We start from the raw sequence: 27492 nt of genomic DNA, 5'->3' as shown, positions 1-27492 counted from the left end.
CCGCATGGCGCGGCGCCCCATCTCAACGGCGCTTCCCCGAGTCCCCATCCGATGCCGCCCCACGGAATGATGAGCGGTTCGCCTCACACACCTCACCCGCACATGGGGGGTGGCGGGCCCTCGCCCCATCCCCATCACCCGGGGCCCCACATGGTCGGCTCGCCGCATCATCCAGCGGCGCCCCATCCGATGGGTCCGGCCGGCATGATGGGACCGGCCGGTATGCAACCCCAAGCCGCGCCCGGTATGTGCGGCCCCGGACCCACCGGTCCGATGGGTCCGCACGCGCATCCGCAAGGACCAGGAGTACCTGGACAACCGCATTTGCACAACGACCCATTCTTCAACTGCCAGCCTTTTCCCTCGCATTACTACAACAGGTAAATTCCCAAGACTACCAACCATGTGCTTATTCTTACATCTTAGTTCTTACATCTTACATCTTACGGAAGCGGAGGAAAAAAGAGAAGGAGGAAAAAAGATGACAATTCTGATGACGAATGACTCGATTGTCCCAGAGTTTGGAGAGACGATGGAAGCTGTTGTGATAATTTAATAAACCACGATTTTTCGATTATAATTAATCATGTTTTCACTATATGTTGTTAAATTTAAAATTATAATAATTGCTATACATTTATATATACGTGTATATAACCTGATGTTTTATACATCTTAAATTACATTCTTTTTGTGCTTTTTAATACTGGTTTAAACTTTATATTCTTGACGATCGAGAAGTATTAAAGTATATTACAACACTTTGATTCTCTCTCTATGAAACTTTAACAACTACTGATGAAGATGAGTACGTGACTTATAAAATATAATGATAACCCATATTATAAAATTGGTTTCAAGACTTATATATATATTTTGTCACACGCAAATGTGATATTTCACATGGTAAGAGTAAAATCTGAATTAAATTGAATTTTAATTATATTCTGTCAATGGAAATTCTTTCTAAAAACCACGATTTTCTTCGTCGTTCATTTACGGAATACACAAATAGGATTTCATAACTGTTTAATTTAGCAAGATGATTCTAAAAATGGTTATTTTTATATGATCTGCATTGCGATTTTCTTAGAGCATTTTATCGGCAGACAAATACAATCGACACAGTTTTTTAACTGCATGTTTATTTCTTTATTTTAATTATCGCGGTACAAATTGTACAGTTGTGGGATTATACTGGAAGAAACTTGATTTATCGACTCTAGCGTATAAAATCGACGTTAAGTTCTATTCGCCAACAAATTTTTTGTCGCGTTTGGCAGGCGTAATTTTCATAAGATCGATATGTTAGTAGTGCTTCTCTGCCGTAGCGACTGTAATGAATGCGCCATAAACGTCAAAATTACGACAGAAGAAATAATTTGCATACTCGATCACATATGAAAATAAATACATACGTCGCCGATATCTCGTTCAACATCGAGAAAGCGCCGTTTCCTCTTATTTCTCTGCAAAGAAAAGATCTTCGATATTGCTTTCCAAGCAATTTTACAGATTGTTGTGGAAGGAGCACTCGAATTATACAGGATGTATCAGAAATCACACGTTTTCTTTCGCGCGCGATTGCTGACTTTTTAAGAAATTAAAAATTGATTGTCACTTAACGAGAATATCACTGATTGTTAATGCTTTAACTCAAATTTTGAAATAAATTTCATTCAAGTATATAATTTATTATTCTTTGCCTTACAAAACATGACGCTGTTTCAAAGTTATTAGTCCATAGTGGTTTTTCATTCCCTATGGTAATGCTAATAATAAAAAAAATGGACAAATCTTCTAAAGTTTGTTGTAGAGGATTTCTGATTTCGTTGAATTTAAATTGGATATCAGAAATTCTAGAAACCTAATCAGAGTCTGGACACGAACTGTGTTTTGTATGCAAGATCTCTAGTTTTAGCAAAATTACACGAGAGAGAAGGGCATATATTTACTATTTCTTCCTCTTCTTCTTCCTGTATCTTTTTCTTCTCTCTCTCTCTCTTTCTCTCTCAGGAGTAACTAAAACATACATGGTGGACCAATCAAAAGTGATTGTGTCATGTCTTGACTCTAATTAGAGGGTCTTTAATTATAAGAAATTCGAAATTCAAAATGGCAGCTCTAATATGGCAGTTGAAAAAATATATTTTCGTGAGACTAGTTAATAATAAGATGTTTTTGATATCGAAAATTAATAATCGAAAAGTATGTGTAAAGCTGTGAGAACGTATGGAATAAAACGATAAATCGAAAAGATGCGTCCATACACTATAATACAAGCTGTAAAGCACGAATAAGGCTTATTAAAATATAAAAATGAGGCGTAAATTTTTATTTACGAGTATTGTACTCACTAATAACCATCTAACGGTTAATTTTAGGAATCCGGTAGAATAAGTGTTAACGATAAGAGCATAGAAATTACGACATAAAGAATAGAATAGCACCTATGGTGTCGTTCCTGTACACTGAAAAAAATTTCTGGTTGAAAATGGACAAATCAGAAAATTAATTCTGATCATATCAATTAGAACTCTGGTTACCTCAATTGGAATTTAATAGATTTAATTAGAAAATTCTAATTTGTCCATATTCAAGCAGAATTCTAATTAATTTAGCCGATCAGGACTCTTTCTAGTTTAAAGCTTAATATTCAATTCCTTTAAGTTATTTAAAATCATGTTGTACCTCATTATTTTTTGTGTTTTATTTCTATGCTTGTAGAAAACGCAAATTTTCTGATACGTCCTGTATAGTGATATAAATAGGTAATCTGTCGTCATACCGGCCATAACAGTTCACCGTCACGCGAAAGAACACTCGCACGTGCGTCTCTCGCCAGTCGGGGTGGAACTTTGCGTGAAGGCGTATGTAAACTTTTTCTCGGACCCGCTCGAGGAAGGGTAGACGGAGGAGGGAAAAGAGAAGAATTGTGTGGCAGGTAGTCACGCGAGGTTTTACGAAAAACTATCGCGTGGTCGAAGGAATCTTCCGCGAAGCTTAGCTCTTGCGCACCGCTTATGAGCTATCTTAGTTCTGCTTCATGTTGTTGATAATCGCGACATGCTCCATTTTATTCGTAAAAAATTATTTTCTAATCAACGATGAACTTTCGTGTTCTTGCGAGTTTTGTTCCGCACGTTTGCTTCGAGCTAAAGAATATTAACTAAGTACCGATAAAACAAATCTTTCTTAGTGAGTAATCGATGCTATCGGTCAAGAACGGTGTCAAAGAGTTCGCATATTCATTGACCATTCGTTCTTTTTCTATCTCTTTTTCTGAATCAGATCATCATCTGTAATTTTATGTACGAACACAATAGCGTTACATTGTATAAATTACTAGATAAAAAAATTGAAATACGCACGATCAATAATATTTCTTAACGTTAACGTAATGTTTTTTTAAATATTTTTAAAATGATTTTTAAGTGCATATTTATATGTATAATTATTTTAATATCTAAGACAATATTAAGTTAAGATTATTCACGGCTTGTCTTCGATTAGTTCGAGATTATTCCGTGACTCGGTCACGGACCGATGAGTTTTTTTTCCACCGCGGATATTTTTAGACAATTGTTTTACGGCTCGATACTTCGTTCCGTGCCAATCGTCCGGTAGTCGCTCACTAGTACGTTCTCTCAGGCGTAGTAACAGTATACCCCGAGAATCCGTTACCTCGGTAGGATCTTCCTGATCACCGTTGCACAGCTGGCTTCGCGCAACGCGGTTGGGAATAATATGTAGATAACTTCAACGATTTCCCCAACACCGTGATCATTAAATTCGTCAATACAGATTCGTCAAAACTATGTTCCAAATAGCCATTGAAATCGACTGATCGGTTCGCTCAAAATTCGCTCGCTTTACGCAACGCGTTTATAACAAGGCATGTAAGAAAATCCGTTTGCTTTTCGTGAAACGAAAGAACTTGTTGCGAATAGTAGCCGTGTTTTTGTGGACGGAATTTTGAACGTAAAATTATAGAATTGGAGAAAGACGACTATTGATTTCACCAGATACGCGAGTGTTCGCTGTCTGTCAGGTGCGTCGAAAAGTCGTCTTCGTCGCGGCGGTATCTCCCGGTGTCTCAGGTGCCTCGCAGGTGGGAGGTGCCCCTGGCGCAGGTGTGCATGCACGTTCGTTCGCGACTTCCTCCTTCGGCGGGGCCCGTCTTGCGAGGAAAGAGATAGTCAGGAGTTAAGAACATCGATACTCGGTATGTGCATGACGACGATTATCCGGTACTTCTCCTCTTCGGCCTTCTTCGTATCCGGTCTGGACGTCTCTATCACCTCGGCATCATCTCTACGCTCACCGTCCCCGTCTGATAATCGCACGGGCTCATTAACATAAGCGTTCCACCCTGCTACATTCGTACGAATGACGGTGCTACTTTGCTCGCAAAGTTTAAGCAAAGCTTTCTTTTTAACATACTCGAAGATCCCATTTAACATTTACGCGAAACGTTTAAACTATCTCTTATAATTTCTGATTGATCGTCACGCCAATAAGAGCTTTGTCTTAATAAAAGCTTCATATAGAAGCTTTTTTTATCACGAAATTTTATATAATATCTTAATTAAAAAATTCTGAAATACGCGCGCACGCAATGTTTATTAATCCTAGAATAATGCTATCGCTATTGATGCAGTATTGCTATCGATGCGTAAATTTACGTGCAAAGAAATAGCCACTATTAATATAACATAGATTTTTCATTCATTTTACACTTTTAATAATAAAATATTTATAATTTAAGAGGGTTTATGTTTGAAAGCCGATCTTAAAAGTATTTTTTGAGAATTTTTTTTTAATGAATAGAAATTTAGATATACTTAAAAAATTATACAGATCTAGAAAATGCATACAATGTACATGTAAAAAATTTTTTTTTCATGTTTGTTTTTTACAGAGTAGTAATAAGAGGGCGCTGAAGTTAGGCTTGCACCGCGAACACAGTCAAACGGTGATCAAGATACAAGTGATATCGTTGGTCTGAAAGCAAAAAATGGAGCTTTTCCTTAATGAGTGGACTTGTAATTCTCACCTGAACTAGGATAATTAATATCACATGTATATTTTCAAAATGGCGACAGTTTGAAAAAATGATTCGAATTTTGCTCATTTCTTACTTCTTATTTGACCTTCCAAAAAAATAGAAAACAATTAACGTATACTATTAATTCTAGTTCAGGCGATAACATATTCTCTGAGTATAACCATAAAAGTAAAAGTCCGTCGAACTAATTATAGTTTTTTTTGGAATCGTGATCATCATATTCGAAAACACGGTTTCGAGAAAAACGTGTTTAAAGTTTTATGAAGCATTTTTTGCTATAATGTCAAAATTTTTAGCATTAGTCAGCTATTCCAGGACCATACAAGTTTCATATATTGAATAGAAACGTTCTAGAATGATCTCGAAAGGTCGAATATAATGGCGAGCGCCGATTATGGCAATTGGTTGGCGCGCGCTATTTGAATCGATCAAGCGGCCCCAAACACCACGTCATTTTATTTTGTATATCTTGAACAATTTTCGTTTGTCCCAAAAAACGTGTCGGATATTCTTAAGACTATAAGCTTTCAAAAAAAAAACAAAAAAAATCAATCTTTTTATCCCTCAAACGTAAAGACCTCTTAAACCTTTATATAAAAATAAAAAACGTAATTATTAATTTAAAAGAAAAGAAAGAATAAGCATACTATCAAATTCAGTCTTGAAGTGATATTAACGATGTAATCCAATTGTCTCTTTACAACATTTAAATAAAATATATAATAATAAAATAATAATACAAAACTGCTTAAAAACTGAAATCGTTTATTACACTCTTTGTTATAATAGATACTGATCACCATGGGATTCAAACTAATATATAAAAAAAAACAGACAGAATTTTAAAAGCTTGTTTTCGCTTGTCCTTTTAGCATGGCAAATTGGATCTCATAATGACCATTAAAAATATAATTGCTTAGCGCTTAATTATTAGGTAAATTAATAATTGTTTGTTAATCAATGATGTTTACTTGTACGTGAAATTTATCGATCGCTTTCTAGAGTTAAAATATTTTTCGATCGCTTTAAACATCTCAAATGTACCTTGAGCGAATTTGCTTTTAATCAAGTTAAGTTCACCTAGTATCATTTCGCAAAATTATTATCGCGATATGTTGTGTAGATAAGAAAACTCACGTTTATATACTGTCACTGAGTTGCTTTGACGAGTTTTCGACACTTGACTGAGCTTCTTAGCACACATGTATCTTCGTAAGGGAAGATTGGGAAAGCCCAGATATTGTTTCATCGATGGATATTGCCTCAGTATCGCAGTATTCTTCTATCGAGATCTATAATTATTTCTCCGAATGAACTTTGAATCGTTAATCTTTCTGCTAAAGTATAAGAGATTGTACAATTTTTTGAAAATTCTCCGGGATTGGAATTATCGTAGTCAATACGATTATAGTTAACAAATATGCAATAATTCATGTAAGAGAATATCAGTTGTAAATGTTTGCATTACTATTATATAAATTCTATAGTTTTTAAACAATTTTTTATTCATTTATTTTTCATAATGAGACATTATACGAAGATACGTTTCGGTTTGTCATTCTCAAGAGTGAAAAGAACAGCTTTGATAATCTGCGTTTTAAAATTCGCCAGGTATATATTGTAACTTACATTACATCATTCAAATATTTACATTGGCTTTATACTTACTGAGATTACGCGTGCATGTGCGTACAAGACGTTGTTTCAAATTTGGTTGGGAGAAAGAGATACACAGTGTTATCGTGAAGCAATGACGCATCGGATAGCCTAACCGATTTAACCAGATTCTTGAAATTTGTAATGATTGCAAAATGTCTAGAGCACATGTGTAAAAATGTGTTCTGAGATAGTTACGAAGGTGATAGTCGGAACGAGCTGTCGTGATAGCGTCGCACGTTGATATCGCAAGTCAATGTCGTTGTAAAAAAATATTTATCGCATTAGATTCATGTGATGCGAGGTAAGTAAAATTAATCGCGAATAGCTCGATGAAGAACATCGTAGCGCGTACGAAACGTTTAAAGCACGATCGGAAGTACGAGCACCGTCGGTGGCCTTATCTTATCGCAGGCTTCTCGGTAGGATAAGAAGAACCTTGATCGCTTCGCGACAAAAGCGAATCGGCACCTTGCCTCTCTTTCAGGGTCTCGAAACGTTAATTTTCTTCACGACACAAGCCTTTTTGAAGTTTACGAGATGCTTTGTGAGGTTGCATCGATTTATGCAATTATGAATCCCTCTTTTGCGGACATTTAAGTCAAATCTTACGCTGTATATAATTAAAAATTGCTTATTAAACAACAGATTTTACCCCAGGTTTTAGAATTCTATCAATTTTATTGAGTGGTACAGTATTGCTATCGATAAATTTTATGTACAAAGGAATAGGCCACTCTTAATTAATGTAATAACAAAAAATAATGATACATTAACACAAAACTTTTTTTATATATTTCACACTTTTAATGACAAAACATTTATAATTTAAATTTTTATGAATACAAATAACCTAATTATTAACTTAAAAGGGAAGAAAGAATAAACTGTTAAATTCAATTTTGAAATAATACGAAATATATAGTATACAATATACAATACTTTCTCATCATTTACGAATAAAATATACATATAATAACACAAAATCGCTTAAAAATCGAAATCGCTTATCATGTTCTCTGTTATAATGCCGATAACCAGAGAGTCTAAACTGATATGTAAAACGGATATATAACGGATTAAAATTTTAAATGTTTGTCTTAGCTTGTCCTAGTTTTTGCATGACAGATTGGACCTCCTGATGACCATTGAAGGTATAGCTTTGGGTTCAATGACCACAGTTGCCACTTTTCAACTATAGTGTCCCGTTGGATCCTGAAAGCCCATGCGTCGAAGATGTCGCTGTCCTGTCGGATAGATACCATAATAGAAATTGTAGCTTTATTACTGTTGGCAAGCAATTTTTTTATAATGTCTCTAAAAAGTCATCAGATTTTTGTACTTTATGCCAGAGACTGTTTCACTCTACCGCGTCGGAGATCTATCATTACTCCGTAATAGGTCATTGGATTTTTTATTCTTCTGCTGGAAATTTCTTCAAAATCGGAGGAAGATCGACGCCACTGTTCTGTACGTTATCATTTCCTAAAAAAAGGTTATCAAAATGTAGAGCGATTAACTGGAGACATTTCCCGCCTACCGAAGTGTCGAAGATTCGTCCAAAAAGTCAAAATCTTCGGCAGAAAACCGGAGACATGATAATCGTGTCAATGACCTCACTCACTTGTACGTAAAAACGTATTAATAGTGTCTAGAGTTAACTGTGCTTTCAAAATTGTAAGGAATTTAATCTTTAATTTAATCTTTACACTTTTCGAAGTATTCAATTTTTAAATTTTATAAATTAGAATAATTAGCATTTATCCGTATTTTTGCGGAGAAAAAACTATTCCTAGATATATTTATTGAAGCGCACGTGTTCAACTTTAATGTAAATTTTATAATTTATACGTGGGAAAGAAAATTGCTAGAATAGATTATCATTGGATATATTATATCTATTATCGATATGCACAAGATTATGTTATTTGGTATCAACGACGCAGCTATATCTCTAGTTACCAGAACACTCCTTACAATTAAGCGCGTACAATAATAACAGCCGTGCCGTTCGATGCAGGACGATTCTCCTCTTGTTTTTGTAACATAGCCGTTTCTCGTTTCAAACGAGACAGCCGCAGGCTGTCTTTCTAGCGGCTTCCCGCTAGCGCGACTAGAGCGGGATTAGCGTGCAGCACGTACGTCGCACGGTGTTTCTCTAGTTAGTTACAGGTACATAAAGTAAGCGTCGGTGCGACGTAACCGGCGCACGTGCGAATCATTTAGAGTATCAGTAAGAGCTGTACGATCGCGATCTATTTTTACATCGGCAAGAAGCTACCACTGAGTGGAATTGTAAATTTATTGCGGTCTGCTCGATTAATTTGTCATTCAGTTAGTCGAGAAATTTTTGCCATTGTCGATAGAAGTTATATCCGTTTGTATATTATAACTTTCTATATTAGATGATACATAAAAATATTTTAAGCAAAAGCACTTCTATCAAGAAATGATTAACCCAACATATTTTTACAGTATTCTCTGAATCTTGTATCTTACACACTATCCTGTAGAACTAACCAATTTAAATTTTCAATCGCTGTCTAGACGTTGTAGACAATCCGATATTTTTATTAAACTTTCTGTTACACAGTCGGTTTGGCAAGCATCGTCTTTCAAAATGTTGAAACATAAATAGTGCCGATATACATTTTTACATTTATTGCATTTTAATAAGGAATATAAAGATACTTCTTATTCTAATTCTTTTGACGAAACGTGACAACTGTGTTCATTAAAATAGGGGTACATAATGTTTTTACAAATATAATTTACAAAACTAGGAAAAATGTTTTATTCCATGAACATGAAAATTTTGTTGCAATATCAAAAATTTGATTAAAATATACCGAACAAAAAATTTTTGTTTAAAATACACCGGACAAAGTTGTAATTTTATGCAAACTAAATTGTTTAGTTGAGGTAGACAAATATTTTTGTTATTAATTTGCAAAGCAGAGAAATGTTCGCAAAAACAATTAAATTTTTTGTTATAAGGTACTTGAGCCGAATAAGACCCAGGCACTAAATAAGGCCCACTTTTAAATTGATTACTTTAAAACTCATTTTACGCCTGCAGTATATGCTTAAAAAAACGTGTCATAGGAAGTAGATAAAAAAGGATTAAAAAATTGGAATCGGTAGCAACACGTTTGTTTAACACAACAAAAACTTGTGTGTATGAGGCTAGTATGAGCCATTTTTATAACAATCCGCTGCAAAATTTACCAGTATACAATGTTTCATAATTTATTATTCATTCATTATAATATTCAACTTCCTAACTATAGAAAATAATTAATAAATCAATTTTTTGAAATAAGTATAATTATTTTTTTTTTTAAACAATATACTTATTAACTAAAGCTACTTATGTGATTATTGTTATAGCTATTATATTATTTGTTTGTTGTATGTGGAATTTACACCAGAAAGTAACGATTTTCAATGCTGCTCTTTTAAAAAGCCAAAATTGCATTCAAATTGCTAGACATTTCTAAAGATTAAAGAGTTAATTACAAACAAAATTAAAGATAATTGTAATATTTGAGAGTAGAGTAAGTCCTAAGGAATTTCTTTTTTATGATTAATTATAATTTTAAAACTGATTTAGAAAGAAAATGTTTACTTTCTTTATTATTTTTAATTTACTTTTGGGCCTTATTATATTCATATGGACACAACACACACACACACACACACACACACACACACATGTAATAAAGCCCAGAGTTTAACAAAATTAAAAAAATTTATTTGTTTAACAATTGTTTAACAAAAAATTAAAAAAATTTTTTTTCTTCGCAACAATTGAAGTACCCTAGAAACCGTACAACTTTTGTTTAAAAATTTTTTTCTATCTTTTTTATACTTCCGACGATATTCGCCTCGAAAGAAAAATATCGATTTTTTTTCAGAGGGGTGTTTCACTCTTAAAACATGAGTTAGGACACGTATAAAAAAATAGTGTCTCTTAGATTTTCGTGTTTAACAACATATTTCATGGAGAATTAAATCGGTTCCGGACAGTTGTGAAACTTCCCTTGTTAGTTTATTTCAATATCCTCATAAATAGAATTTCAAAAAAATAAAATAAATTAGGTGAGCCTTCGGCTCAAGTACCTTATAAACAACACATTTAGTTGTTAGTAAAAGATGCCTCAATTAAATAGCATTTTTTTGCTGAAGACACTACATTTATATGGTAATATCAGTCTTTAATGGATACTTTATTATTGTAAATTCTACGATTAGTGCAAGGCAAGATGAAAAGTTTGGTAGCTTTTTTCTTTGATGGAGCAAATCTAAGATACGAGGAGGTACCTATCCTGGTGTGATTTGAAAAACAGGAAGGGCTCGTTCTGCCGAAGAGACACGCGGAGAGAGATGCACCGTCTCAGTTGTTGTGCATAAAGCCGTGCGCAGGGAGCGTATCAAGCCGTATCGTCGCGTCGGTCGGTTCCAGTTTCTCGTGAAACTTCGCGCGGCTCAGCAGGTTCAAGGCGAGCATTCGCAGAGGCGCGCACCTCCTTCTCCTGGCAAGGGGGAGCGTACACGTAAGCGCATACGCACACGCACGTGCATGATATACATATGGATCGCGCGCGCCGGAAGTTGTCGAGGCGGCGAAAGAATTATCGAGCCGGTGAAATGATTTTGTTGTACTACAAGGATTCTTCCACTTATTCCATTGAAACTAATTTCCATTAGCGATTCGATCGCTTACATAGATGTTAATCTTTTTAATAAACGGTCAGTTCGTCCATCTGTCAGGAGCGAGATTCAATCCGTATAATTGAGTAACCAATTACGAATAAGAAACATATACGAACTTTGTACGGCACGTAAAAAAACTATTGAATCTTACATATTACATGGTGATGGAAGAAGATATCGATGTTAAAATTTCAGACTAAAGTTTAAAAGTTACCATGAAAAGTTATACATTTTGCCTTTTTATATGTTTTGTGCATTTTTTCCCACATATCACATATTAATATGGATGCTATAATTAGATAATATGGATAGATAATTCGGTCTTCATTTTCGAATTCAAAGTCTAAATAAAATTTCTTTTAATTCGTCGTATAGTTATTGTATAGATATTCGATACATTGATACATAATGGCCTAGTTTACACCATACGTTTAGACCGTTATCTATTCGATAAGTTTAGACCGTTATCTATTCGATAAGTTTGCTTGTTCAATCTACACGTTAAATAAAGACATCTATCATATAGGTGGCAACCTAAACGTACGATGTAAACTAGGCCATTGGCTACGTTTACACCGCGCATTTAGGCCGCGGTTTTATCCTGTAGGTTAAACAAAGACATCTATCGTATAGGTCGCGGACTAAGCGCACGGTGTAAACGTAGCCATTAGTTGTTACAGGGGTCCACTTTTTCTCTACCTGGTTAACTTATGATTTGGACTTGATAATAATGAAAAAATTATATTTTTCTAGTTATGATTAATCACTAAACAAGTAATTTTGTACTGGTAACTTTAAAAGTTACTACAAAACCATCAGTTTAGATTAACGAAAAATTTCTACATTATCATTAGGTTAAACCTAATTACAAGTTAACCTGAAAATGGAAAACCGAGCCAGGAAGAGATTTCTGAAGGTTTTGAAAAAATTAAGTTTTCTCTCTCTCTCTCTCTCTCTCTCTCTCTCTCTCTTTGGAACAACGAACATTTGTACATTGATACAAGAGCTGTTTGAACTCTTTGAAAGAAAAAAAAAAGGTGAGAAAGGTACAGACAATAAAGCGGAGAAAGGTCTCCCTGACTCACGGTTTACCTAGAAACATCGATGCAGGTGTCTCTTGGGACAGGTGTAATTTGGCAACGTCTCCCCGGATTGTCAAGCTTTCCTTGTCGCAGGGTCGCATCCGTCCAGTACTACGAACTTAGCAAACGAAGCTATGTTTATTTTAATTAGAAACCTCGGTGTAATAGCACACCAAATGTAAATTACTAGGGTTTGCTGGGTAATTAGTTTTAATTTAATTAACAGCCGTAGCCAAAATTTCTGTCGGCGCTATGAATTTCTTAAGCGTACAATGTATCGCAATTTAAAAACCTTCGTTAATAAAATGGCGAAATATTTTAGTAGGCTATAAAATATTTCCACGTGAGCGAGGGGAGAATAGCGTTTCATAACCGATTTTGTAATCACATGCGTTCCTTTCACGGTTTTCCCAAATTAATGAAACGTAATTATTCATCATCACATAGTAGAGATACAACCGACAGAATTAATATGGATAAATTAATCCCAAGGTCGATAAAACTCGTGATCGATGCCCAGCCTCTTAGCGAGCCGATTAGGCTTTACGAATCGATATACACCGAACGATTATGATTTCAACGTGCATAATCGCTTCGCGTGTGGAGATTCACCGTGAAACGAGCAGATAGCCTGCTTTCGCGCTCACGCCAAGATCAATGATGCCATGAGATTTCCTTGATTTACCCGATCCGCTCATTTATTCTGGCCCTTATCTGGCCCGATACCCGATAGTCGATCTATACACACACGTACCCCGTTAAGTTTTATGGGTCAGATTGCCTCGAAAGGTTTCTCGATTACACTCACTTAAAGAAGATCTCTCACGAATCACTGCAACAGCGTGACGGCGCGCGTGTTTACACGTAGACTGCATTTCTCGGACGTCAGTGTAAACATCCCTTATCTTCGCGCGTTCACGAATCCGCTATCGAATGTCGCCGATGCGCAAAGGGACTTGTCCTCAAGGTGCACGATCGGCTGACTGTAGGCTGACTGTTAGAATCTCGTGAATATGCGTGATTATTCTTCGACACCACTTTCAGTCTTTTAATTTAAATTGATTATATGAGGATATTAAATAAAAAAAACTAAAGGTAATCATTTCTTTATTCAAAACTTTGAACAAAAGCGAAATTACAATGGCAATTGCAAATCTGGGAAAATCTTGCAGCGTTCTGTTATATTTAGTTTTCTGGCAACCGAGCATTGGAGGCTCCGCTGCTTGCTCCGCTGCGTTCAGTGTTGATACAACGCGCTATAGTAAGATTTCTATATAAGCAAAGGAGTACAACTGACTGAAATTTACAGAGAAATGGTCGTATAGGATATGGAGGTACACTGTGATGAGGATGATACAGAGAAATGTGTATGAATGGATAGAAAGATTTGGTAAAATAAAAGAAAAACATTCCTGGCTGCGTAATCAATTAAACATATTTTATTTTTAAGATATATGAAAGTTGATAGAATATTGTAAAAAGTATATTCATAAGTAAGAGGTTTATATTAAAAAATGATTTTGTTTTTACGTTTTGAATAGAAAAATAATTACTATTAAATTCTTGTTTAATCTCGTATTCGAAGACATACGAAGTGTTCACATGTTAAATTCATAATGTCAAATTAGACTCCATTTGTATTATTTTTAATCATTTCTATAGGTCGCTACCGCTTCTATTTAACACGTCATTAATTTAATCAAAACAATGGAATTAAATAATTTAATTCAAGAAAATATATTAAATTTGACTCAAATTTAATTTATTATTTACCAAGTGTATACGTTAATATGAACGTTATTTACTTTCAAACTGCTACAGAATTGATTTACATTTACACATAGTCGAAAACAACAAAATGTTATTTAACTCGGGATTGGGTTACTCGAGATTGCTTCTTTGATATCTAACAGTGTTTATTTTTCGGAGTTAAATACGATGCTATGTATATAAGAGAAGTAAGAATATCGATCGTTCGTCTTCATTTGCTACGATTTAATGTGCAACTTTGTGCGCGCGTGAATAAGCCAGAAAATTTATTCTCGAAATCTTTTGGACGAATTCTCGAAACAATGCAATGTAGCGAAATCGCCAACGTTACGAAAGCGTTGGCGTCTCTGTTGAGACTCGCATAGATTTGATAATCGGACCAGAAACTAAGCTGAACATTGATCAACTCATCGTGACAGTTTCTCCTTTGTCTCGCTCTTAACGGCGAGCGAGTGCGACGCGACGTGTGTGACGCTTATTTATAAAATGTCGCGCGCGGCGCGGCGCGGCGTTTCAGCGCGGAAGCGCGTGCACGCGTCACAAGCTTCGTTAACTCGCTCGAGGTGTTGCAACAAAGCGCCCGCTTAATTCATTCGCTCGGTTCATTCACAGTTTCGACAGCTATACGTTTATCCAGATCCCGGCCACGCGAATGTGCCTAACGACCTGTCTCCGGCTCGCGCGATTAACATCGTCACCTCGCATTGCCTACGTGGCCGCGTGGCGGAAAGAAACGGCAAACAAGTTCTCCGCGGCTGTTCAGCAACGGACACTGTCCCGACCTCGACAATTCGGATGGTTTATTTTTATACGCGCCGCTATTTCAATTTGATGGTCTCCCGTAAATAAAGACGCACTTGTATGCCTGCTCTTTCATCTTCAACGAATAATTCATTCTTCAATAAGCCCGTAGTACGTGTGTCCGCTATTCTCGTATTACGCATACAAGTAATTTATTTAGTGGATAGGGAAAAAAATTCTTTGATAAAGAAGTAATTATTTGTATAGCCCCTAACTATATATACAATCTGTACTATAAATGTATTTGTTCATAAACTAAGAAAATAACAGCGCGTTTTATATTATGTTGATTCAGTTCAATATTTGAAATAATTGTCAAAATTTTTACGATGTATCATTCGTTTGCTAGAAACGACGGTACAACTTAAAAAAAAAAAAACAAAGTTTTCCAGAAAATGAGTTTAAACGTTTTGAATAAAAAAGATTTTGTAATTTTAGAGAAATAAAAATATGTTCTTTCTTTTTTTTTATATATTTCCGTTCTTTTTCTGTAAGCAACTTCAACATGACAATTTTTGAGTCATGTCGTTTAAAACATTGTTATATTTTAGTAAATGAGCGACATATGGTTAATTCTTTTCTGCGTTACGAGAACACGATACGAGTTCTGACTATCAACTATTCAAACCAGTGACACTTTGGACGTCAAGCCATGCAGGTGTAGCCGGTGTCGTAGCCGGAAATAACGGCCGATCGACTGAAATCAAACATTGAGCTATAAATAATGGGATTAGCTGCCTGTCCAAATGCAGCGCACGCGACCTCGCGAACCTCGCCAAGTGTTCGTATATTCCGTAGAGAGCCGTGGGTTCAAGCGACCTACCTGCGCCAAGAGCGCGCGCTCTGCTTCACTTCAGGGGTTCTCATCGCGAGGATGCGAAGCGCAAAGTTGAACGAAAATATCTTTTAACATACAAGGGGATTGGGGTTTTAATACCATTAATTTTACTTATTCTATTGCTTCCTGTTGTAGTTTTGCAGTTCTGTTTATGTAAAAGAGGTAAATTTAATCGACGTTGACAAATCCGTCGCGAAATCTATCTGATATTTATATAATTTATAATCTCGCGAATTGCACAGCTTGTTGGCTATTCGACAAATTTGTTGTATAACGTGAGAGATATCAGCCTAAATCGTCAGCTCGCGTCATGCAGCAGGACGTAAGTTGCGACTTGCATCGGTGCGCGTTTGCCGTGTCGCCATTCTTGCATCATCTCAATTGCGTAACGCGTGTCCCGGCGCGTTGCGGCGCGGCGATGCGCGAGATTTTAAAATGTCAGGAATCTCTCTGCTGGCACGTTCAGATCGATCAAGTGTTGGAGCGAGTGCCGTTCGTCACGTCCGATTCGATCCCACCCTTTCGTGGTACTCGAGGAGAGATCCGCGGAATATCGAGACGCTCCGTAGAAGCCGGCTCCGATGACTTGGAAACTTCGATGATGACTCGAGGATTTCTCCGCCGATCGTTCCCTCCTCACTGCGCGATTTCGAAAAAGAATCGCGACGCGAGATGAGAACCGCGAATGATTTGCCAGTGAAGCAGTTCGTTCGCGTTGAAGTTGGCTCGGCTGGTCTCTCCCGTCTCTGACTCTCTCGCCTCCTCCCCTCCTCCTCCGCTCCCCTCCGTTCCCCTCCGTTTCTTTCTTCGTCTTCCCTTCTGTGTATGTTTCCCTTCTCCCTCTCCCTCTCCCGCTTTGCCTCCGCACTGGTCTCTCCATGGTCCGTGTTCTCAAGGCCGCCTCCTCAGATCCTCCTCCCTCGTCTCTCGTCTTCTCTCCATGTTCTCGTCTCCTCCTGCTCCTCCTCCACACCTCCAACTCAGCCTCTTCCTCTTCGTCGCTCTCTCGTCGTCTCTTTCGTCGCTTCTATCTCACCTCAACCTACCTCTATCTTTCGATGCTTTCGTCTCCTGTCTCGCTCTCTGCCCCTTCCTTCTCTTCTCTTCTCTCTCTCTCTCTCTCTCTCTCTCTCTCTTTCAGCTTCTGTGAGAGAACTTAGCTACACGCGCTACGGCGCATCGAAGTTTCGAGTGAGCTCAAAGTCGATCGTAGTTTGAGTTTGCCGCCGAGGCACTGAGGCATCGGCGGGATGCATCTCTCCGGTAGAAATTGCAGGCACCTTGCAACGTGGAAAATGTCGTTTGACCAGTTCGCGCTCTACGACCGGGTTGTTCGCGTCGGACGTGGTAGTAGGTCCGGTTGCGAATCTTCCGAATGGATTCGAAAGTCGCTTCACCTCGTTCTTATTTTTGCTTCTTTTTTTTCTCTTCTTTTTTTGAAGGTACGATGCTGGAGATAATCATTTTCGTATTTACGATCCTTTCGCATCGTTCTTTGGACTTTATAATTGAATTCGAACTGATCGATTTTTTATAATAATTGTGGAGATCGATCACTTTTTGTGATAGCTTTACAAAGCATTTTTAAGCTGTTTTAAAAGATACTGTGTAGCTTCACATAAATTTTTTATTTTGTAATTAATATTCGATGGGACAAAAGCTACATATTTAGATAGAAATTAAATTATTTAAGAATCTTACAAGATATTTAGGATAAGTTATAAATAAGGGAAGTAAATATGATAATTATTTCTATTTCATAATAAGACGTGTTGTAGTATAATATGCAATATGTATTTACGTCCGTTTCTCACTACTGCTCGCTTTTACAAGAACGAAACGAAGGCAGGTATCTCCCCTTCTTCCTGTTCAGCACATATCATTTTACATATCGCGATTCACAATTCCTATGCCGTGAAAGACTTCATGGTAGACTCTTGCAGAACTTTTTCTCTTTACCGGACGAGCGATCTCGACCGTCGAGGAGATAAGAGCTGTCGCATTAACAATGCAATCAGAACGTTGAATCAAGTTGCATTTTAGCCAGAATTAAATCTGCAATTTAGTATAGAATTATAAGAGATACGAATAATAATCGTTCAAATTAGAATTTCTGTACTCGATATCGTCGCGCGAGACACATTTTTCTGTTCGCTGCTTATCGAGAAGTTAGTTATTACGCGATATAAAAGTCTTATATATTTCTTGATAAAAATTTCGTATGCATCGATGTCCGAAGCTACTTGAAGCATATACAATAGGAGAAAAAGAGAGAACGAGAGACCTCCGTCGATCCGTTCGTCGATGTTTTTTTTCGGAAGACGAATCCCGCTCACCTTGAAAGGTACGTCGCGTGGCTCGTCGTTCAGGCCGTTCGTCGGATAAAGCCCTTCGAGCGACGCGCGCAGGAAACTTCGAAAAGTCAGTCCCGGGTTTCGTGTCTCGATGCACTTTTCCTCGGCGAGGCGAGGACGCGTACATGCATTTTCAAGGCAATCGCGAGCCCGCCGCGCCGTTTGCCTGTGTACGCATCTTCACGCATAAATTTTAGAGACACTGACTTCGGTATAAATTATATCGCGTATTTATTCTTGTAAAACGTTAGGGTATAAGCGCATACGAGGAGAAGTGATTTTCAATGCATTGTCGCTGAGCTCTGGAGCTCAGAGGATGAACGTTGTTTGCAACTATAACTGCAATTGCAACTGCAACCGGCGCGTTTTGTTCGATCGTAACTTTCTTCGAGTTCCGCGCTTTTTCCCGTTCCGAACTAATAACTGCCGTTATATGGCGCGCACAGGCATATTTGATCTAAAACTTCACATTGTGCTTATTAATCAATATTTTGTCCATGTAGCGTTGGCTCATATATCACAGTTTTCCGTTGGAAAAAGTTACAATCGCGAAATTGTGAGTTAGAAATGAGAGTTACAAGTTTCTGGAGCGTTATCGCGCTGCTGGAAACGCAGCAGTAACACTACGATCATTTTTCCAACATTTTTCACTCATTTAATCGTGATTTAATGTAAATTTATTTTTAATAAATTATAAGAATACATTAAATAAGAGAAAAGAATTTTAAATTGAAGCGAATCTTGATGCTTAACCACTATGATAGATACAGCACATATATTAATATTTATACTTTAAACAAATTATTTACATACAAAAGTTGCGTATAATTTTTTATTTTTATTGAACAACATATTTTTATAGTTTGTATATAATTATTTGTTATTATTTTTGTTGTCACAATCTAAAATTTTAAAAATAATAAAAATCTGAATGTTTTAATGTGAATAAGTATTTTTAATATTCAAAATGACTTAAGCAAAGTTTTGCCATTCATCAATTAGTTACAAAGATTTAGAAGAAAAATGTTTTGTTTATTTACAGGATAACTAATTTCTGCAATGTAACTTTATATAAATCACCTCAAATATTTCCTACTTATATGAAAAAATTGAGATTTTTGTCATTATTTAATAATACATTTCCAAAATATTTCTATTAGAGCACAGTTGTAAAAAAATATTCCTATTTTTGAGATAACTTTTGATCCAGATGGTAAATCGTCGCTAAAATGTTTGAATTACTTTTATAAATGCGATCTAGAATAAAATATAAAATTTTTTCATAATTTTTTTAATTTTAAAATATTTATCATATATCTCTTTAACAATATTCATATACGAATATACAAATTTTTAATCATTGTTATATTTTGACTGGAGATGTGATTTATATCGCCGTCATCGTGATTTGAAGAAGTCAAGATATGTTTCATTACAACACAGTAGGTTCCGAAGAGGGATCAATTCCGACGTTACGTTTTCAGTTTCCACCCTAAGCCGGATTTATTTGATTACCTTTTTATTCGTGAAATTATGGCGCGCGATGGACGCGAGTCGCGTACACGATTCTGCCGGGACTGAAGCGAGGGAAGACAAGACCTCTTTCTCCGCGCGAGAAGCGCTCGCGCTCGCGTCATCGCGAACGTACGGCAGAAATGATTGTGTTGTGCTGTGTGGGTCGAGTCGAGGATCATTTCGGAAACCAGTTCTGAGCGGTCCACAGGTCGAAGCGCCTCGTTGTTAGGTCCCACCATGTGTGATCATCCAGCGAGGATTAATCCTTCCAGCGTGCTCGGGGTCACGACGGAGCGATTCACGAGGCTCTACATCTTCATTCTGCTTTCCGCATTCGATCATCGTTCTGCCCGCGAATAGAGTAGGAAAGCTTTCCGCTTTCATGTCGCGTTTCGCTCTTTGTGAAATTATAAAATACTGACTTTTTCGTACGAGAATTCGTGTCGCTTTGAACACGTTTGTAGAAAAAAATTGATCGATTTTCCGAGAGATAGACGTAATATGTACATTCAAAGTAGATAATTATATCGACAAATGATATTGAGTTAGTCAACATGACTGTAAAATATTTTAATCAGTGATGTGTTATTAGGAAATGATATTTTATACTGACGAGTTAATGTAAATAATTAACTTAATAAAATAAATAAAAGTAAATAATACAAAGATAAATAACGACAGAACGATCACATAGCGGTTCTTATGCCTAATAATATTTATTTTTAGAGTATTAATATTCCATTTATTAAATGGATAATTAGTTTAATATATCGATGCTAACACACACAAAGCATCTTACATAAAATGTGATGCTACTGCATTTTTATAAACCTATAAAAGTTTATTGTTGAACAACATCCATTAAATATGATGCTTGCATTTTATAAAGCCTATCAAAAGAAATAATTGCAAAAAGTATCACCCCAGTCAGAGTAAATAAAAAACAAAATGTATCCATAAAAATATTCTGTATCATTTATGAGATAAAAATAGTAAATGATGCTTATGATTTGTTGTACCATAATATATTTGTATCATAATATTCGCACGTAAATTTTTTTCTGTTATAAGAAATCGTGTTTACATTTACGGTATTTTCCTTGAACGAATAATTACGAATAAATCTGAGCGAGTGACATAATCGAAAATATTCCCTGGAAATTAATAGGCGTGACGCGAACGCGGAAAGTTTATAAACTTCATGACAGTCGAGTCCATCCTATTGTACCAATTAGAACGTATTTCCATTGGAAGCGTGTACCGTGATTGGCCCATCGATGAAATGAACCTATCGAGAGATGAAACGACCCGATTCTAGTCATGCAAATTTATTCCAATAATTACGTTTGTAGCTAACTCGCGGAATACCGCGGTACACAATTTTGATATTATTGACAGGTCGATGGGCGTCAGTCGTTTCTATTAAATACGGGCGAGTCGGCGATACGTCTACGCGAAAATTGCGACGTGAGTGAACGAGTAAACGACGAATGTTAAACGGCGTCCGATAAAATGCCGATGGATTCTCTTCTCATTACGAAGTAATCGAGAATCTCGGGTCAATTGCGTTCATTCCACTTACGTACTTGACAAATTGCGAGACTTTACGTGCTCATTTGTCTTTGCGCGATCAACTTTGCCGCGCTTGCTCGCGCCTATAACTTTACAATTCGTATCGAACTCGATTCATTAGAAGTTACAAATGCGTAGTATAATGTCTTATTCCTGCAATCGTGGACGTAGTGAGGCATAATGATATAATTTTATCGTTTGTCATGGGACTTGTTTGAATTGAATTTAATGCTAAAATAAGAAGCATGTATTGTAATTTATACTATAATTATAAAATCCCACATGTATACATATAGGGTTTTATTTTACATTTTATAATTACATAGCATTATGCAAAATTTTATAGCAAATGTACCTGATATTTTCAAGAATATAGTACTTGCTAGAGATAATGAAAAGAATTTGCATAAATGCACATTTGATCTCTTATACAGAATGTCCTGTTTTAATTGTCCCAGGCAAATATCTCGAAAAAGACACAAGATTTGAAAATATATTTTAAGTAAAACTATCATCTGAAGGAGGACAAATATAATGGCAAAATTAGTTTTAAAAAAAATTGATATTTTAAGATTATCTAACAATCATCGCATCCATTTTTTAGAGTGGAAATATATAATTTTTTTTCCTTAAGCCCAGTTTTTCATTATCTGACTAATTTGTTGTTTAAACTTAACCTCACTTGATAAAAATTGTGCACTTCTAGCTATAAATTACTAAACTGATGGTTTTTAGTGAGTAACTTTTAAAGTTACCACTATAAAACTATCAATTTAGTGATTAACCATAGCTATAAAAAATAAAATTTTTACCTTATCTTCAGGTTACTACAATTATAATTAATCAGAAAATGAAAACTCAAGCTTTAATATGATTCTTCTAATTATTTTATAAACTAATAAGTTTTTTTACAATCGTACCTTAACACCTTTATGTAGAATAATCAAAAGAATCATAATTGGTATAAAAAAAACACATGGTTACTTATTTAAAAATTATGCATTTTGCAATTTGTAACTACATATATTTTTTAAAGCAGCTATGTGTTTTTTTACATCAATTGATTCATCTTATTATTATGTACATAAAAATATTAAAATTATCTAAAAATTAATAGTTTACAGAATATTTTACATTGTATGTCACAATTTGTGCTACACTAAAATATAAAATAAATAAAAAATTATTTTTTTTATGTCTTTATCTTAGTACTTTTATATGCAGAATAATTAGAGAAATCGTATTAAGTGAAAAAAATTATATATTTCCATTTAAAAAAAATGACTTATGTAATCTTATATCGATTTTTTCAAAAATTGATTTTACTATTATTTGTCCTCCTTTAGACCATACAACTTTTATCTGAAACATTTTTTCATATTTTACTTATTTTTCAAAATATTTGCCTGGGATAATTAAAATGAGAAACCCTGTATATTTATTCTAGCTCTGACATAATATGTACGATTAAGGTGTTTATCTGGACATACCTGGAAAACTTGAAATTTTTAGGCGATTATCTTTGAAAATTAGCTGTTTTCATGGAATTTTATCGGTATAAGCGCTTTGTCAATACTTATCAGACATCTTGACTATATTCACATACATTCTTGCATATCTAGAGAATTTTTTATTTAAATAAATTAATTTTTATTTAAAAAAAAACAAAATGCCAGTACAAGGTAATATATTCAACAGAAGAGAATAGCTCACTGAGATATTATATTGTAGTGAATCTTTCCTATTGTCTTATAGGTTTCGCTGCTCCAATTGTAAAAAAATGATAAATGTAGTTTCAGAAAATTCTTGTCTTCTAATTTAGAATATATGTATAGTTTATTTGCGTTACTTGTACTGTAATTTATTTCAAAGCTGCATTTAAAATATTGTTTCATCTTATCTGGAATTTTGAATAAAACTATTATTATTATTATTACTATTATTATTATTATTATCTGGATAACTGTGAATTCTTAGGGATTTTTTTTACAAGATTTCAATAAACATTCAATTTTACAGATTTCAATAAACCTGATACATGACACTAATATATAGGTATTTATTCTGATTAGGACACATAACTAGAAATTCTATATTTATTTTCATTAAAATGCCATTCTTATTAGTATACGTTTAGTTTGGTTTAATTAAAACATTCTTCTCAGTGTATTCGATTTTAATTTTTAATTTTTTTTAAGAATTACGTTTCGATAATTCTCATTACGAAATTAACTAAAACGTAATCAAGCTAGTCACACGTATTAAACGTTAAAACTAAATGTAATCTCTTGACGCAAATGTAATCCCATGCACTGCTACACCATACACCATCGTACGTATAGGCAACAATAAGATTTTAACTAGGAGGCGGTTATACCTGCCGCATTTTTCCTAACGCGCAACATCCCAGTGTAGTACACGCTAAAAGCACAAGATCGTTTCAAGTGCTGCACGAGTTTCTCACGTGTACTAAAGTCTACTTCTTCACTTCCTACGTTATAGGGATTAAAGCTTCCAGCGAAGGAGGTGGAGGCCACGTGGAACTAGCGCGCGGAATAGTTCTCTAACAATAAGTGCGGCCAGCTTTTCAAACTTTCATACCCTCGAAGCCCCAGTCATATTTTGTTCCCAGCTATTTTCCATGGGAGATGAATTGTTGTAGATTATGCGTGGGTCGTACGTGTCACATTATCCCTTCATTAACCTTTAGACTGCCGGCATTTTTTTGTTAAAATAGTGATTTTTTCCTCGAAATTTTTTTTATATAAGTAAGATACTCATGGTGCAAAATATATCGAGATTTGTGTAGAGCCATAAAAGTGGTTTTCCCGGCAAGGAACGTACAATCAAATAAAAAATTTTTTATTTTTTCAAAAATAATGTATTTCGTTCTTGGTATCGCTGATTCCAATTCTGAGCATAGATTTAGGAAATCTCGAGCTCTAAGCGTAATATTGACAACATAAGCGAATATAAACGTATAGACTCATGTAGAGAACTCTTTCCTTTAGCATTACCCAGAGCTAACGACATAGACGTAAAAGTTTATAGCTCCTTTTTGACTTTTCTTTTTTATTTGGTTCTTAAACTTATTTTTTTACTGTTTTCTTGTTTTATAATTTTTTTTACTTTTTTATATTTTATATTTTTTTGTATATTTTTCAATATTTATATATTTTTATATATTTTTATATATTTTAGGCAACATACACATACATATGTTTAATACAATTAGTATTTAAAATGCCATCAAAATTGGTATTTTAACTCACACTCAAAAGCCACAAAAGTGGCTTTCCCGGCAGTTTAAAGGGTAATCGTTCTCGTAACTGCAAAGAAACATGGTTTGCATTCGATTGCGTTAAATTTGCTGAATAATTTGCTTATTATTTCTATGAATTATAACTTCATTTCTGATAATATACATTGTCGTCTGCAAATTCAGAAACATAGCTCGAGAAAACACAATGTATAAATACAATGTTGTTTATAAAAGTAGAAGTTAAATTTCTCTACACTTTTGCAATTGAGTACAATGTTAATTTTGTTCATTTGTAATGCAATCTACTTACTGAACTTTTATAATCACTTGAAACATTTTCTAGATTAACTTTACATCAATTTTAAAACTATTAAATTCCAAATTGTGTTTTTTCCAATTAATATTTTTATTTTATTTTACTTTCTAATTGTCACGCATGAAGGGAAGGCAGACACGTACTATCAGGCATATTTCGCAACGATTTAAAAGTCAAAATTGGCTTTCTAGCGCAAGCTTTCCAACTTAATTTCGAAGCTATCACAATCAATGCTGACAAAGGTACAACAATTTTTTACGTGAAAGCGATATTCGTTGGCGAATTAAGAAAAACACGAAAAAGATTTATCGGTATGCCTTGGATGGTAACGCACAATTGATCGTTCCTTATGTCTGCGCCAGCATCGTTCCGCATGTAATTGTATATGCCAGAGCAAGATAGATGCATAAACATATTGTGGAGAAATCTAAGAATAGCTTTTATAGAATATTGGCTACGTTTCCACCGAGAGAACTATACGCGGCCTAACCTATAATGCGACCCAAAATAGTGCCTAAATTCTAAGCAGAATCGTAAGGTTCGTAACGTATTCCTGTAAGATTTGTAAAATTTTTTAAGTGCTTATACCTTTATACAATATTTTTGCAGACAGCTTCTTACTAGCCATAAAATTTGCAAGAAATCGTAGATATTTACGAATAATCGTACGTCTTACGATACATACGCACGAAATTAGAATACTAGTCATAAGTTCTTACGATTCTGCTTAGAATTGACCCATAGGTCTAGGCACCAACCATTTACACCGTAAGCGGTCTGAACACGAACTATTTGAACACGACCCTTTAAACATTTTTTAAACTTTTTTATTTACGAGATATGATATATGTCTATATATTACCAACATGACATGTCAATTTAAGATTAACAAATGATGGTAGGTCGGGTAGCGCGCATTTACGAAGTGACAGGCGGTCTATTTCAGATTAGGTCACCAAAAACCGAAGTTCTGACCTACAGCCAGGTCAGGTCATCTCTCAAGTGTTTACAGCAAGGGACCTAAATAATTTAGGTCGAATTTGGGGTATAGGCCGCGACCTAAATTCACGGTGTAAACGTAGCCATTGTATGAATGAAAACTAAAAGCTTCTCAGAGAAACAAAATTCGTTAGTTGCAAATTCCGTAAACTTCGTCAAAGAGCAACGGACGACCGATCAAAGAAATCTCTGTGGGGACGACGATATTTTTCGTGTTAGCTCGTAAAACGGGCGACACGGCGGGAAAAAAAACGGCGGGGTTTTATCGAACCCTTCACGCGGACGTGTCTATCGCCTTGCTGCTCGCTACCTGCGTTGCGTACCACGCGAGATTACGCCCGCGTGAGTGCAAAGCTATTTTTTATGCAGCAGCAAGCTGCCGCGCAAGGTTTATTCTGGATTTGTAGGAGCTTTGCGCCCGCTCGAAATCGATTACCCATGCCCTCGACATCGAATGCGACAGTAATTTTCGTATCTGTTTATGCATTCTTCTTTATGGTGTACAATAAATTATGTAGAAATATCAAAAAAAGAAACGTTCTCTTTCTAACATTGAGATTTTCTTGAACGGATTTCTTAAAATAAGTACATTTCTACTATTTTACACGCAAAATCATATATAATAGATCAACTGTTCATATTAATTTAATCATTTCGTGCGCGCGAATAGAAAAAAACAAGATACAAAAATAATCACGTAAAAAATCTTGCATAAACATTATTATATATTTCAATAAAAGACTGTTGTTAATTGACATTTTTATAAATATAAATTTTTAATACTAGAAATTAAAATGTCTATATCGGTCGAAGTTAGATCTTTAATGCTTAAATAATTTAATGTGAATATATATATATATATATACTATACATGTACTTGCTTATATACTATATTTGGCGCGCAATTTAAAGGACTATTCTGAAATATGATATATATACAAGACCAGTACAGGCATTTTAATTTCTAGTGTTGATTGTGTTCTTACATGTTACGGTCTAAAATAAGATTCTTATTGTTTATAAATTTTTAAGTAATTAGTTTTAATAAATGTCGCTCAATTGTATCTAATTATTAAAATTTCGCAAAAACAATTACCATAAGCGATGCGGTACGACTAAAAAGAGACTCACAAAATTGAGAAATAAATATAAATTTAAATACTTCAATAAAAATACTGAAGAAGAAATGATAATATATCAAGCCATATACATTTATTTTCCATAATATATTAATAATATGTAAAAACAATATGTACTTTTATTATTGCAAAATACATTATTTTCTACAATGTATTGTTAACATCAAATATGACATAAACGACATTACGTGACTGGGAACAACTCTCCGACGAATCCTGTTACAATTAAAATCCCCCGAAAAAGTTTAATCCTCGCGGTTCAGGACGATTGTGGAGGCGGCCGATCAACGGAATTCACGATCGAAGGACAGCGATTTCCACGTAGCATCGTAAAACGGCGTCCCCGGGGTCGCGTAGGAGGAAAAACACGGAAGAAGAAGGGATTTATCGGGGCGGGGGGGGGG

The 27492-nt window shown here is 35.2% G+C and overlaps 1 protein-coding gene across 4 annotated transcripts in view; it reads left to right on the top strand.

Annotated features, from left to right (window-relative positions):
- Chi (LIM domain-binding protein 2 Chi) overlaps positions 1-27492 on the top strand; it is a 193429-nt gene that overhangs the window by 94423 nt on the left and 71514 nt on the right. Inside the window, exon 1 of one of the 4 annotated variants that reach the window (XM_018457181.1) lies at positions 7-380. The exons of the other annotated variants lie outside the window; for them this stretch is intronic. Within the exon in view, the coding sequence (XP_018312683.1) occupies positions 52-380 (329 nt within the window). The 5' untranslated portion in view covers positions 7-51. Of the gene's footprint in view, positions 1-6; positions 381-27492 lie in introns of those variants that run through there. 4 annotated transcript variants of the gene reach the window in all.

The sequence above is a fragment of the Mycetomoellerius zeteki genome, unplaced genomic scaffold (assembly GCF_001594055.1).
Source record: "Mycetomoellerius zeteki isolate Tzet28-1 unplaced genomic scaffold, Tzet1.0 scaffold62, whole genome shotgun sequence".
NCBI classification, from domain to species: domain Eukaryota; kingdom Metazoa; phylum Arthropoda; class Insecta; order Hymenoptera; family Formicidae; genus Mycetomoellerius; species Mycetomoellerius zeteki.
This window is presented reverse-complemented; position numbering and strand designations above follow the sequence as displayed.